Raw genomic sequence first — 13148 nt, 5'->3', positions numbered from 1 at the left:
CCTCCCAGGCGCGGATTGGGAGCAATGAGGTTGTTCCATATCTTTGTATCCTATGCGATCCTGGTGTTTTTCCCCCACTTTATCGAAATTTTCCCCGCAAAAGAAAATTTGTTTTTCCGATAAATCAATCCTGTTCGTTTTAAATAATATGAAATTGTTGATTAGAATTAATTTGAACCTAATTTTATATTTTGAATAAAATAAATCACTACATGAAATACCACTTTTATTTAATACAGAAATAAGTTTTTTGTTTTATTCTTGTAGTAATTTAAAAAAGCAATTTAACATAGGTGCCTGTGAATAGTAGTATAGAGATATACTTCACAATTTGACTCAAAATTGGGTATGGAATGAACGAAAATTGTTATAAATATTTTAATTCTCATTGAAATAAAAGGTGAACGTATTTTTATGAGGGCACATTGTTTCAAGATTGCATTATCAAGTGTAACAAATAAACAAGCGAGACTAAAAAACCAACCGATCAATATTAGCAAGCATCACACCTGAAACCTAAATTCTATGAAAAATGCCTTGCTCAGGTAAAACTCACCTGCTTCACCTCTTACCTGAGTACTAGGATTGCAACGGTATGCTGAAGTTACTTCACCTGAAAACGCACACAAACTAAAGTTTCAGTTCATTTCCAATGTGTGCATACAACGACGGGGCGAAGGTGACAGGAAATCTGCCGGTGGTGTAAAAGAGAGACACAATTATCTTCTCTTTCCCACTTTCCATATTGAACACACCTGTCAGAAGTTACTTTAAAGGCAGGTATTGCAAAAGGTGAATTTCCGTAGGTAAGTTTTCTCCTGCAATTCTCTTATACCCTGGTATTCAGGTGAGTCGTAAGACAGGTGAAAAATAATATCATCGACTCAATTTGTGCATGAGAACACCACACTCACCTTTCTTATCATATCAAAGGGAAAAAATTATGTGAAGAAATTTAAAGTTATTTATTATTAAAGAGATATCAATGTTAAAATAAAAAATAAAATTATTAAATGCAATAAATTAATTTAAAATTCACAAACTATATGTATGTATACCTTCCTAATTATTATATCATATTAATAAGATTATATATTCATATTAAGATATTATTTAATATTTCGAACTATGTTTATAAATAAACGTGTACGTATATTTATTTCAGTAATTCACCATAATTACAAGTTTATTGTTTAATAACGAAATTAATCATTATCAAATATTGAAAAGACTGTTTATAGAATAAAAACAGAAGCAATTCGTTAATTAATCAGCTGTCAGTTGGGCTTCACGGGTGTCAAAGCATGGCTAAAGACAGGTTGCGTACTAGGTTATCATGAATGATGAGGAGTCGTTTATGTAGAGAGCGGAACAGACCCTCCCAACTTCACGGCTCGTACCCGTACTACGTGCCTACGTAATAATCGTAGCACTTCGCAACCCGTAGAACACCTCCTACGGCAGTGTGCATTCCTAAGAATTTTTCACGTACTGAAAGGGTTAGACCGCCCCTGATATTTTTTATTTACCCAGTTACTATTTTGACGTATAATGCAAAAAGTGTGGGTTTATAAAATTGAAGACTTTGTGTTTTTCTTATTAGTTACTTATATATAGTATTATTGTGTTCACCAAATTATTTTTTTATTACATTTGTTTAATCAGATTGGTTTTATTTTTCTATAAAATAATATCTACCGTCAGTATGAATAAGAAGAACAAGCTAGAAGAAGCCTGAATTAACAAAATTATCAAATTAGAATTCTAATGCCATAATTCTGTTCTTTGACTACTCCTATAAGATAGACAATAAAATGTATATAAATTATGTAATTATACGTAATAAGTTCATATATTTAGACTTGTTTTGTTTAGCCTTAATACATATAGATTTCCTTTATTTCCATGTAGTATTTCAGTATTGTACAAAAGTTATCAGAAATTCTCTACATCTTATATAAATTCGGAATTAATAACAACACAAAACTGATATTCACTTTTAATAACTAATCAATGTACAACCGGTTACTATCTAGCCGGCGGACTATGTCTATCCGAACCAGTATTTATCTATTTTTATAATACATTTTGATTTGTTCTTCCTCACTATTGTAAAACTTGTGATAATATTAAAAATAAATTGTAAATTATATTTGATAGATATGTAAAAATACACATAGAATTCAAAATACATATATTTGGTATATTATATGTATCTCTACTCATACTTCTTTATTTATTTTTTGCCTGACAATAAAACTGAATAAAAAGCCCGCTGTATTTTTTCACGACGCGTAGACCATTACCAGGATTTAATGAAAGATCAGTAGGTCTTATAAGGATTGGAGCAAAATTCATGTTTTATTTATAAAAAATGTAACTTCAGAAAACGTTTAAGCAACAACAATAAATAACTTTATTTTTTATATGGCTTCATTTTTACAAAAACATGGAATTTTCTGCATATTTCGAGTCGCGCTCAATAGGACGACAGGAAAACGAAGAGGTGTACAAATTGTACAAAAGCAGGTGGGGTGAATGAATATTTTTTTTCAAGACGAAATACGTTTTTCTTGTTTGACGACGATTTGCTTGCTGTATTGAAACGTCACACGTTTGAGGCCGAACTACTAGGATACTATAAGTCGCTAGAATGACTGAAGAAGAAAAGCTAGAGAAGATCACTATGAACGAACGAATACAGAGTTAAAAATATATAACAATACTAAGCACACTGTTGGATAGTTCAGCTAAAAATAGAAATATGATAGAAAACCTGTATAAAGCGACCGATAGTGCCATGAAATTCGCCAAATTCTAGTAGTCGAACCACCAAATGAAAGGAAAAGTGTTCCGAGAGGTATACTAAAAAAACAAAAAGTATTGTAATAAATATAGTAATAAGTATAGTATAGTAATAAATATGCAGAATTTTAATGCGTTTCTACTGTCATAAAAAGAGCTTAATAATACTACTCTACCTACTAATATTCCCATTTTTTTCTTACGTGTCTTAAATGTATGAAAAAAATATCAAGTATCAAGAGACACCAAAAAAGATGACTTTTTAATCATTTATGAAGGTTTTAATTGCAATAACTACCTAAAAAACGAAATATTTTCAGCTAATTCACCCAAAATACCACTTTTCTCAATCAATTTTTTTTTTACCTTAAAGAGAGAACAATGGCCTTGTGAAAATCCTAGCGTTCGTTACTAGGACTACATAGGTAATAAACAAGTACAAAAAAGCGAAACAAACAGCCTTTTGTGGGCCTCAAAATGAATACGAAAATATGGGTGGAGCCTAAAGTTAAGCAAGCGCACAAAGGGCACAGGAGCTTTTTTCGTAGCTAAGTTTCGTCGTGGAAGAAAGCTTTTTAAGTTTTTTTATGGAATACTTTAAAAAACCGTTTCCGATTTGTCTGTTTGAATTTTCTTTACTGGGAGAGCATGTTTTGCAACAGTTACGGAATGATCGCTATGCGGGAAAAGTGTGTTTTCAGGATTTTAGTAAGAGGAATGACGTGATTCTCTTACATAAAGGAGATTTTCCCGCATTCGAGTATTTTTGAAACCAGGCCCACATAAATGTTTAAAGACTAAGAATGCTAAGAATGCGCGCTATGACTGGAATGTTATTCTGAGAATATTTTGTTATTTGGTTTTTTGTTAATTCTTTCTGATGAATTTTTATATAATAAATTATTCGACTGATCATATAATTCGAGGAATAGTCAAAGATTATATTATAAGTATTTTAATAAAAACAATCTAATGCTGGTGGTTTTTTAACAGATAAAGCATGTGAAAGGAGGAATCTGGTCTGTGAATTCCCGGATAACCCGGGTTTAATACGTTAAGAATGCTTAAATCCGTTACTCTTTACTAGGAAGTCATAAAATATAGATGTTTGTTAATCCGGATACACGGTTTATACAGGGTTGAACCGTATGCAAGTTCGTTTTTATTCTTTTCTTCGAATTAATAAATTGGAATAATCTCTCTATAATTTCTTTATTCATTATAGAGATATTAATAACTCTATCTACATAAATTATAAAAATAAGCAGGAACATAAATTATCATATTCTAACATTGAAAAATATTTCATCTGTATTGATTCTTTTATTTCTGAATTTCTTTATAATACGATTTTTTTGGATATACCGAAAAAGTCATTTGCATTACGGTGTTACTGGCTGGCTGGCCTGGTTGGTATGATTATAAAAAAAACTATACTGATCATGTCCATAAAAAAATATAGAATTAATACCAGTGGATTCAGATTATAAAATTTGTATTATCTGTGGTACTAGGAGCATATAGTAAAGAGGTTAACTGAAACCCAACTCACCCTCCGTACTCAATCACATTTAAAATCACGCTTCATCCCCTAATACATAAGAGTGTTTTTAACAAAGCATAACATATAAATCAATACAGCAAGCCGTAGACCCTTCGTAGCAGTGGGCGTAGCGTTTTTCCTACGCTGACAAATACCTATCCTTGTCAGTCGTAGCGTCTCTTTCTTTTTTATGCGATACAGAGAACCTCGAGACTATCTCTGTGGCTCTAGTCAGAAAACGCGTAACTCGAAGTATAGCATTATTCGTTTTACGCTACTTCTTTTCTTATTTTGAAACAAGGTAGATATCAAACGTCTACAATTAACAAAATATTTATGTAATATATATTCAGTTAAAATTTTATTTTTAATTAGCAAAGACATATTTTCAAATTCGGTTTCCCATCAATAGTACATAATGTTTTAAATCGAGTTAGAATCACTTTTAGTTTTCACAAAACAACTACTATATTTCTTAATTTCAATGAATTATTTCCAAAATTATAAGTGCTACACAAAAAAGGATAAAATCATTAGAAAATATACGCAGTACAATTTTTGTTTAAATAAAAATAGCTCTTTGTCTCCCCTGATATGCAGTAATAATTAATTAAATCCTTTCTCACAGAACTGTAGCTGTACCTGTAACTGTAGCCTAACAACTCTACATTGTAATATTACAAATGAGTAAATTAACAAACTATTATTAACAATCAGAAACAGCTACCTACGGCTGACACGCACGTTAATTACTCAGGTAAACTTTATTTCTTATACAGATACAATTGCGTGAGTAGCAACTTACCGATCAGCGCCATCTATCGCCAGTTTGTATTCTTTATACGATTCGTAGGACCTCGAGACTATCTCTGTGGCTCTAGTAAGAAAACGCGTAACTCGAAGTATTACTTATTATTTCGTTTTACGCTATTCAAACAACAGAGATAAACGTCTACAATTAACAAACTTAAAGGTAAAGTTTTTTTGAATTAATAGAGATACATTTCTCGAATTCAGTTTCTCTTCAATATTTTTCTCATAAATATTTATTCAATTTTCACATAAGAACAGCTATCTACATTTCTTAATTTCAATAAATTATGCCCCAAATTAAGTTATATATAAAAACTATAACTTCATTAGAAAATATAAGCAGTACAATTTTTGTTTAAATAATAATATTTCTTTAGTTCGCCTGTTATCTAGATTTTTTTAAATTAATTCCTTTCTCACATAACAGTAGCCTAACTCTACATTATAATATTACAAATGAGTAAATTCACAAACTATTATTAACAATAATAAAACCAGCTACCTACGGCTGACACGCATGTTAATTACGCGATATACTTACTCAGGTACATTTTATTTATTATACAAATTCATTTGCGCGAGTAGCAATTTACCGATCAGCGCCATCTAGCTCCACTCCGAGCTTGTATTGTTTATACGATTCAAGGAACCTCGATGTGCCGCTAGTAACAAAACGCGTAACTCAAAGTATAGCATTATTCGTTTTACACTACTTCTTTTCTTACCTTAAAACAACGGAGATATCAAGCGTCTACAATTAACAAAATTTTCCTTTAATATAATATATATTAGGGTAGTTTTTTTAATTAGCAGAGATATATTTCTCAAATTCTGCTTTTCTTTAATAGTATCTCATAAGTTTTAAATCGTCTTAGAATCCCTTTAAATTTTCTCGTAATGATTACAAAATTTCTTAAATTCAATTAATTATTTTCTTAATTATAAACTTATAATTTAATAAGAAATTTTGTCATCATTACGAGATACTTTTTTTGTGCATAATTCTGCACAAAAAGGTTAAGTACATTAGAAAATATCGCAACACAATTTTTGTTTAAATAAAATAATTCTTGGGTTACCCTGATAGGTAATATTTTTTAATTAAATCCTTTCTCACAGAACTGTAGGTTAGTTACAGTTCTACTACTACTACTACTACTGACTCCATATTCTAATATTGAAGTGAAAATTTATAGCAATAATAGTGAGGTCACAAAAATATTATAAACAATTATAGAAACAGCGACTTACATGCATGTTAATTACGCGTTACACTGAGGTAAACTTTATACAGATTCATTTGCGCCATCTATCGCCAGTCCGAGCTTGTATTCTTTATACAATTCATATCAGGACCTCCAGACTATCTCTGTGCCTCTACTAAACAAAACGCGTAACTCGAAGTAACATTATTCGTTTTACGCTACATTTTTGTATTCACACACTTAAACTTAAAAATGTAAAGTAATAATAAAATTATTTAAAAGAGCAACAGGCAAATTTCTTTCTCGTTCTTCTTGTGATGAGACATCTTTCCAAGCGGTAGATTAAAAAAATGTAATGACTATTCAAAAGTGCTTCAATGTAAGTTTATTTATTTATAATTAAAGTTATTTTTTAATTAGCCGAGTTATATTTCTAAAATTCTGTTTTTCTTTTTAGTGCGTCATAAGATTTAAATCGTTTTGGAATAATTTTCCATTTTCACATAACAATTACATTTATTAAATAATTTCAATTAATTATTTTCAAAATTACAAGTTCTACACAAAACAGGGATAATTTCATTAGAAAATATAAACAATACAATTTTTGTTTAAATAAAAAATAGCTCTTCAGTTCCCCTGATATGTAGAAATTTTGAATTAAATCCCTTCTCTTGACAATAACAATTATATAAACAGCGATCTAGACGCATTTTAATTATGCGCTGTACTGAGGTAATCTATACAGATACATTTCGCGAATAGCAACTTACCGGTTTATTATACAGATTCATTTCCGCGAGTAGCAACTTACTAATCAGCGCCATCTATCGCCAGTCCGAGCTTGTATTGTTTATACGATTCAGGGAACCTCGAGACTATCTCTGTGCCTCTAGTAACAAAACGCGTAACTCGAAGTACGAATACAGCATTATTCGTTTTACGCTACTTCTTTTCTTACCTTAAAAACACATAAAAATGAACGAAATATTTGTTTAATATAACATATATTAAGGTAAGGTTTTTGTTTTAATTAGCAAATATATATTTCTTAAATTCGGTTTCTCTTCAATAGTACGTAATAAGTTATAAATCGAGTTAGAAACAATTTCAGTTTGCATTTCTTAATTTCAATTAATCATTTCTAACATTAAGTTATAAACAAAAAAATATAAGTTTATTAAAAGATATACGCAGTATATTTGTTGAAATTAAAATAGCTCTTTTAACAATTTCTATATAATAGAGAAATGTTATATAGAAATTTTCAATTAAATCCTCACAGAACTGTAGCCTAACAACTCTACATACATATATTAGAAATGTGAAAATTCCTAAGGATAAAAGTGAGGTCACAAACTATTATTAACAATTATGAAAACAGCGACCTACACGAATGTTAATTACGCGCTACACTGAGGGAAACTTACTACAGATTTATTTGCGTGAGTAGCAGTTTACCAATCAGCGCCATCCAGCGCCAGTCCGAGCTTGAATTCTTTATACGATTCAAAAGACCTCGAGAATATCTCTGTGCCTCTAGACAGAAATCGCGTAACTCGAAGTATAGTATTATAAGTTTTACGCTCCTTCTTTTCTTAACTTAAAACAATGCAGATATCAAACGTCTGCAATTAACAAAATATTTCCTTAATATAATATATATTAAAGTAAAAGTGTTTTTTTAATTAGCAATGATATAGTTCCCAAATTTAATTTATCTTTAATAGTACGATCATCTTAGAATATTTTACCATTTTCACATAATTATATAATTTCTTAATTTCAAGCTGTAAACAAAATTTAATAAAGTCATTAGAAAATTTACACAGTAAAATTTTTCTTTTTAAATAAAATAGTTCTCTAATTCCCTGATATGTAGAATTTTTTTATTAAATCCTTTCTCGCAGAACTGTAGTCCAACAACTCTACATACTAATATTAGAAATGTGAAAATTCCTAGTAATAATAGCGTGGTCACAAACTGTCATTAACAATTATATAAACAGCGACCTACACGCCTGTTAATTATGTGCTATACTCAGGTAAACTTATACAGATTCGTTTGCGCCATCTAGTGGCAGTCCGAGCTTGTATTATTTATACGATTCAGAGAACCTCGAAACTAACAGAGATAGTTAACTCTACTAAGGATAGGCTCTACTAAGAAAACGCGTAACTCGAAGTATAGCATTATTCGTGTTACGCTACTCCTTTTCTTACCTTAAAAAACGCGAGATATCACACGTCTGCAATTAAAAAAATATTCTAAACAAATTTAAAATATTATATTTTATAATTCTTTAATTTAAAATATATTCTAAACAAAAAATGATAATATCATTAGAAAATTTGCGCAGTTTAATTTTTTCTTTTTAAATAAAATAGTTCTTTAGTATATCTGATATGTAGTAATTATTAATTAAATCCATTCTCACTGAACTGTAGGCTATCAACTCTACACTCTAAAATTACAAATGTGAAAATTTCTAGCAATAATAGTGAGGTCACAAACTATTATTAACAATTATATAAAGACGACCTACACGAATGTTAATTACGCGCTACACTGAGGGAAACTTACTACAGATTTATTTGCGTGAGTAGCAGTTTACCAATCAGCGCCATCCAGCGCCAGTCCGAGCTTATATTCTATATACTATACAGAAGACCTCGAGACAACGCGTAACTCGAAGCTCAAAGTTTGACATTACTCGTTTTACGCTAATCCCACTGTAAACAGAGCATATGTTATGAGTATTCGAAAAATGTTATAAATACTTAAATATATATTTTTCTGTAAATACAGACGTAATATACATAGTAAACATCCAGATCGAAACAAACAATAATACTGCTATGTAGTAATTTTGAATTTAATTCCTTTCTCACAGAACTGTAGCCTAACAACTCTACATTCTAATATTAAAATTGAGAAAAATTACAAGCTATTATTAGCAATTATAGAAATATCTACACGCATATATATATATATTATACAGATTTATTTACGCGAGTAGCAACTTACCGATCCGCGCCATCTAGCGCCAGTCCGAGCTTGTATTCTTTATACGATTCAGAGGACCTCGAGACTATCTCTGTGCCTCTAGTAACACAACGCGTAACTCGAAGTATAATTCGTTTTACGCTACTTCTTCTTTGCCTTAACTTCATGTAGAATATGCTATGACGACAATTATAAAATAACAACTTTAACACGTACAAAGTACTTATGTTCATAACATTATGAAACAATTTTACACCAATTAATATCGAAAACAAAATAACAACCTTAAAAAAATGAAAGTAAAAATATAAAAACATAATAAAACAATTACATTGATAGTACCCTGGAGTACTGGTGTACCCCATAAGCAGCGTGCTAAGTTTTGTGGCTAGCAGGACTGTTAACCAACTAAAGCAGCCAAGCTTCAAACTAAGCACAAATGACCTCGAGACCATCTCTGTGGCTCTAGTCAGAAATCGCGTAACTCGAAGTATAGCACTATTCGTTTTGCGCTACTTCTTTCCTTACCTTAAAACAAGGTAGATATCAAACGTCTGCAATTAACAAAATATTTCTTTAATATAATATACATTAAGATAAAGTATTTTTTTAATTAGCAAAGATATATTTCCCAAATTCGGTTTCTCTTCAATAATACTAAATAAGTTTTAAATCGAGTTAGATCATTTTAAGATTACATTTCTAAATTTAAATTAATTTCCAAAATTAAGTAATAAACAAAACATTAGAAAATTTACGAAGTACAATTTTTCTTTTTAAATAAAATAGTTCTTTAGTTCCTCTAATATGTAAAAAAATTGAATTAAATCCTTTCTCATAGAACTTGTATTCTTTATACGATTCGGAGAACCTCGAGACTATTTCTGTCCCTCTAGTCAGAAAACACGTAACTCGAAGTATGGCATTATTCGTTTTACGCTACTGTTCGTACCTTAAAAACAACGTTAATTAAGAAAATATTTCTTTAATATAACGTATATTAAGGTAAAGTTATTTTTGCATTAGCAAAGATATATTTCTCTAATTCGGTTTTTCTTCAATAATACGAAATAAGTTCTAAATCGAGTTAGTATCATTTTCAGTTTTCAAGTAATATAACTACTGCGTTTCTTAATTTCAATAAATTATTTTCAAAAGTAAATTGTAAAAAGAATTATCTATATAATTTAATTAGAAAATATAAGAAGTAAAAGTTTTGCGTAAATAAAAATAGTTGTTTGTTTCCCCTGTTATGTAGAAGAATTTAATGAAATCCTTTCTCACAGAACTGTAGAAGGTAACTCTATATTAGAAATGTGAAAATTCCTAGCAATAATAGCGAGGTCAAAAACTGTTATTAACAATTATATAAACAGCGACCTACACGAATGTTAATTACGTGCTATACTGAGGTAAAATACAATTCAATTGCGTGAGTAGCAACTTACCGATCAGCGCCATCTAGTGCCAGTCCGAGCTTCTATTGTGGGTACTAGACAACTGATACTTAAATACATTTCGTTTCGTAAATATACATAACGTGCATAGAAAATATCTAGAACGATATAAATGTCACAATATAGTTGTAAATGAAATAATAGTCGGAATTTGATTTATATAGAAGTTCGGTTCCAGTAGCCGTGGTCGGGTAATCAAGATGAAGAGGAAACGCCACTATACATCCTATGTGGTTGTAGCCTACTTAAATATAAACAAAATATCTCCTTTGGAAAGTTTACATCCTATCCTTAGGAGATAAAAACCATAGCTCCAAAGAATGTCGTTCATTTTTTATACCCGATGGGTCTAGTAGTAGCTGACTCTGAAAAGGGCGAGCACAATAGATCTATGTAGGTCACAGTGCTACAGGTCTCAGCGCCTGACAATAGACTAAACCCCCAAAATGAGTGTTGTTACTATATCTATTAATTTGACAGGTTCACTGAAGGGTTTGTCGACATTCGAGAGAGGGAGCGGAAGGTCAAACGCGGCAGTCGAGAACAGGGTCGGCAGCTGATGAACCGGCATAACAATGAAGCCGGCAGACGGGTATGAAATACTTCTACTCTTATTTTAAACTAGTGCCTGCAACATCGTAAGCAGTGACGTAACTACAAGTCGGCAACATGTCAAGGACCCCAGCCGGAAGGGGCCGCTGAGAAGAATCCCTACTCCAACTTATATTATAAATATATTTATTGTATGATAATGGAATGGTGCAGCCGTCTGTGCTAACGGTATACGCTGGCTGGGCACTAGTGGAGGAGGATAAGATAAACATGAGGTCAGGTCGGATAGCCCATCGTGACAAATGCACCAGTAATTTATCATGATAATTTCCAGGGCCACCGCATGGAGATCAACCAGACATGGTACATTGGTCAACAAACCACATTAGTTACAATCCTCTTCCCCATTCTCAACATATATTACACATTTGTCTTTATCATCATCATCATCATCTGCTTCTTCCTTATCCCATTTATTTGGGGTCTTAATTTGTCTTTATAATGTGTTTAATTAATTTAAGTCACATACTTAGTTGCTATGTATTGTAATTACTTATTTTAAATAACATCTATTCAAAAGAGCAGCACACAAGTTTTTGCTTATATTTCTTGTGTGATATCTAAACAAACAAATAAAATTGAAGTGTATGTATATAATTTTAAATTACCAGTTTTTCACAAAGTATATACGGTACTTACATCAAAAATAATTTTAAAATGTTTTGTCTATCTGCGTTTTATACCTCCATATCCTGCAATTACACTGTCACTCTCTTCAAACCAACATATAGTTTACAAAGCATACGGAAATATGAAGATAAGTTCCTCACTCACACGTCTTTGCATAAAGTCTACTTCAGTACTGATAAATAAATATTTTATGGATCCTTAACAATTCACACAGTGTCATCTAATCCAAGATAAGCTGGTTTTTGTGTTATTTTAAATACATACGTATTATAATTAGAAAACACCCAGACCGATACAAACAATCATACTCATGAATAACAAATGTTTTCATAGTACGAGGAATCGAACCCACGACCACAAGTAAAGCGGTATGTTAAATCGCTAGACCACCGGGGCCGTCAAAATATTTAAATAAGTCGACCAGTAGTTCTCAGTTTAATAGTTTCCTGTTAACTACAAGAATTAAATCCGACTTATAAGAAATTAGTGGCAGCTGTAAATATTAAATGAGTAGTTAATCCATATTTAGAGGTCAGTTTATGGGATTAGTTCATTTATTTGTTGGGCCATAAATGCGGAGTTTCTTGAAGCTTCAAAAATATCTTATTTGTATAATTTGAATGGTAGGTGAGTGGTGACTGTCGTTTATGTAATTCTACGGACATCACGTTATCATGTTACGCCCGTGATATCACTCATGCGTTGCAATTCCGGAAGGTTAAGATGTCATGCTTTAGTTCTATAATTTAAACTTACCTGACAACCACAGATAACATAATATTAATAAGATATAATCCAACCATCCTGGGCCTGATCAGTTTTCACGTCCCAGGACTTGGAAAGCGTGATCGTAAATACAAATTATTTGCCCTGCCCTTGTGTAGAACCTTACATGCTGATCATGCACCACTCCCAACAGCACTCCGTCTGCTTAATGAGTTATCTACTATTTTTCCAATTGACTTATTTAATTGTACTACCACAGAGTGGCACAGTAATATAACTATAGATTATTAATATCATTGTAATTTGTATAGTTGCTGCTTTTCTTTTCTTTTTATTTTATTTCTTAGTTT

At 31.1% G+C, this 13148-nt stretch overlaps 1 protein-coding gene across 1 annotated transcript in view; it reads left to right on the top strand.

Annotated features, from left to right (window-relative positions):
* LOC131850186 (protein Wnt-5b-like) overlaps positions 1-13148 on the top strand; it is a 61847-nt gene that overhangs the window by 34183 nt on the left and 14516 nt on the right. Inside the window, exon 5 of the mRNA XM_059200359.1 lies at positions 11311-11422. Within this exon, the coding sequence (XP_059056342.1) occupies positions 11311-11422 (112 nt within the window). The remainder of the gene's footprint in view (positions 1-11310; positions 11423-13148) is intronic.

This window comes from Achroia grisella, unplaced genomic scaffold (assembly GCF_030625045.1).
Source record: "Achroia grisella isolate CSIRO2021 unplaced genomic scaffold, CSIRO_AGI_Agris_v1 utg702, whole genome shotgun sequence".
Classification (NCBI taxonomy): domain Eukaryota; kingdom Metazoa; phylum Arthropoda; class Insecta; order Lepidoptera; family Pyralidae; genus Achroia; species Achroia grisella.
The sequence above is the reverse complement of the archived record's forward strand: the minus strand, read 5'-3'. Positions and strand labels throughout refer to the sequence as shown.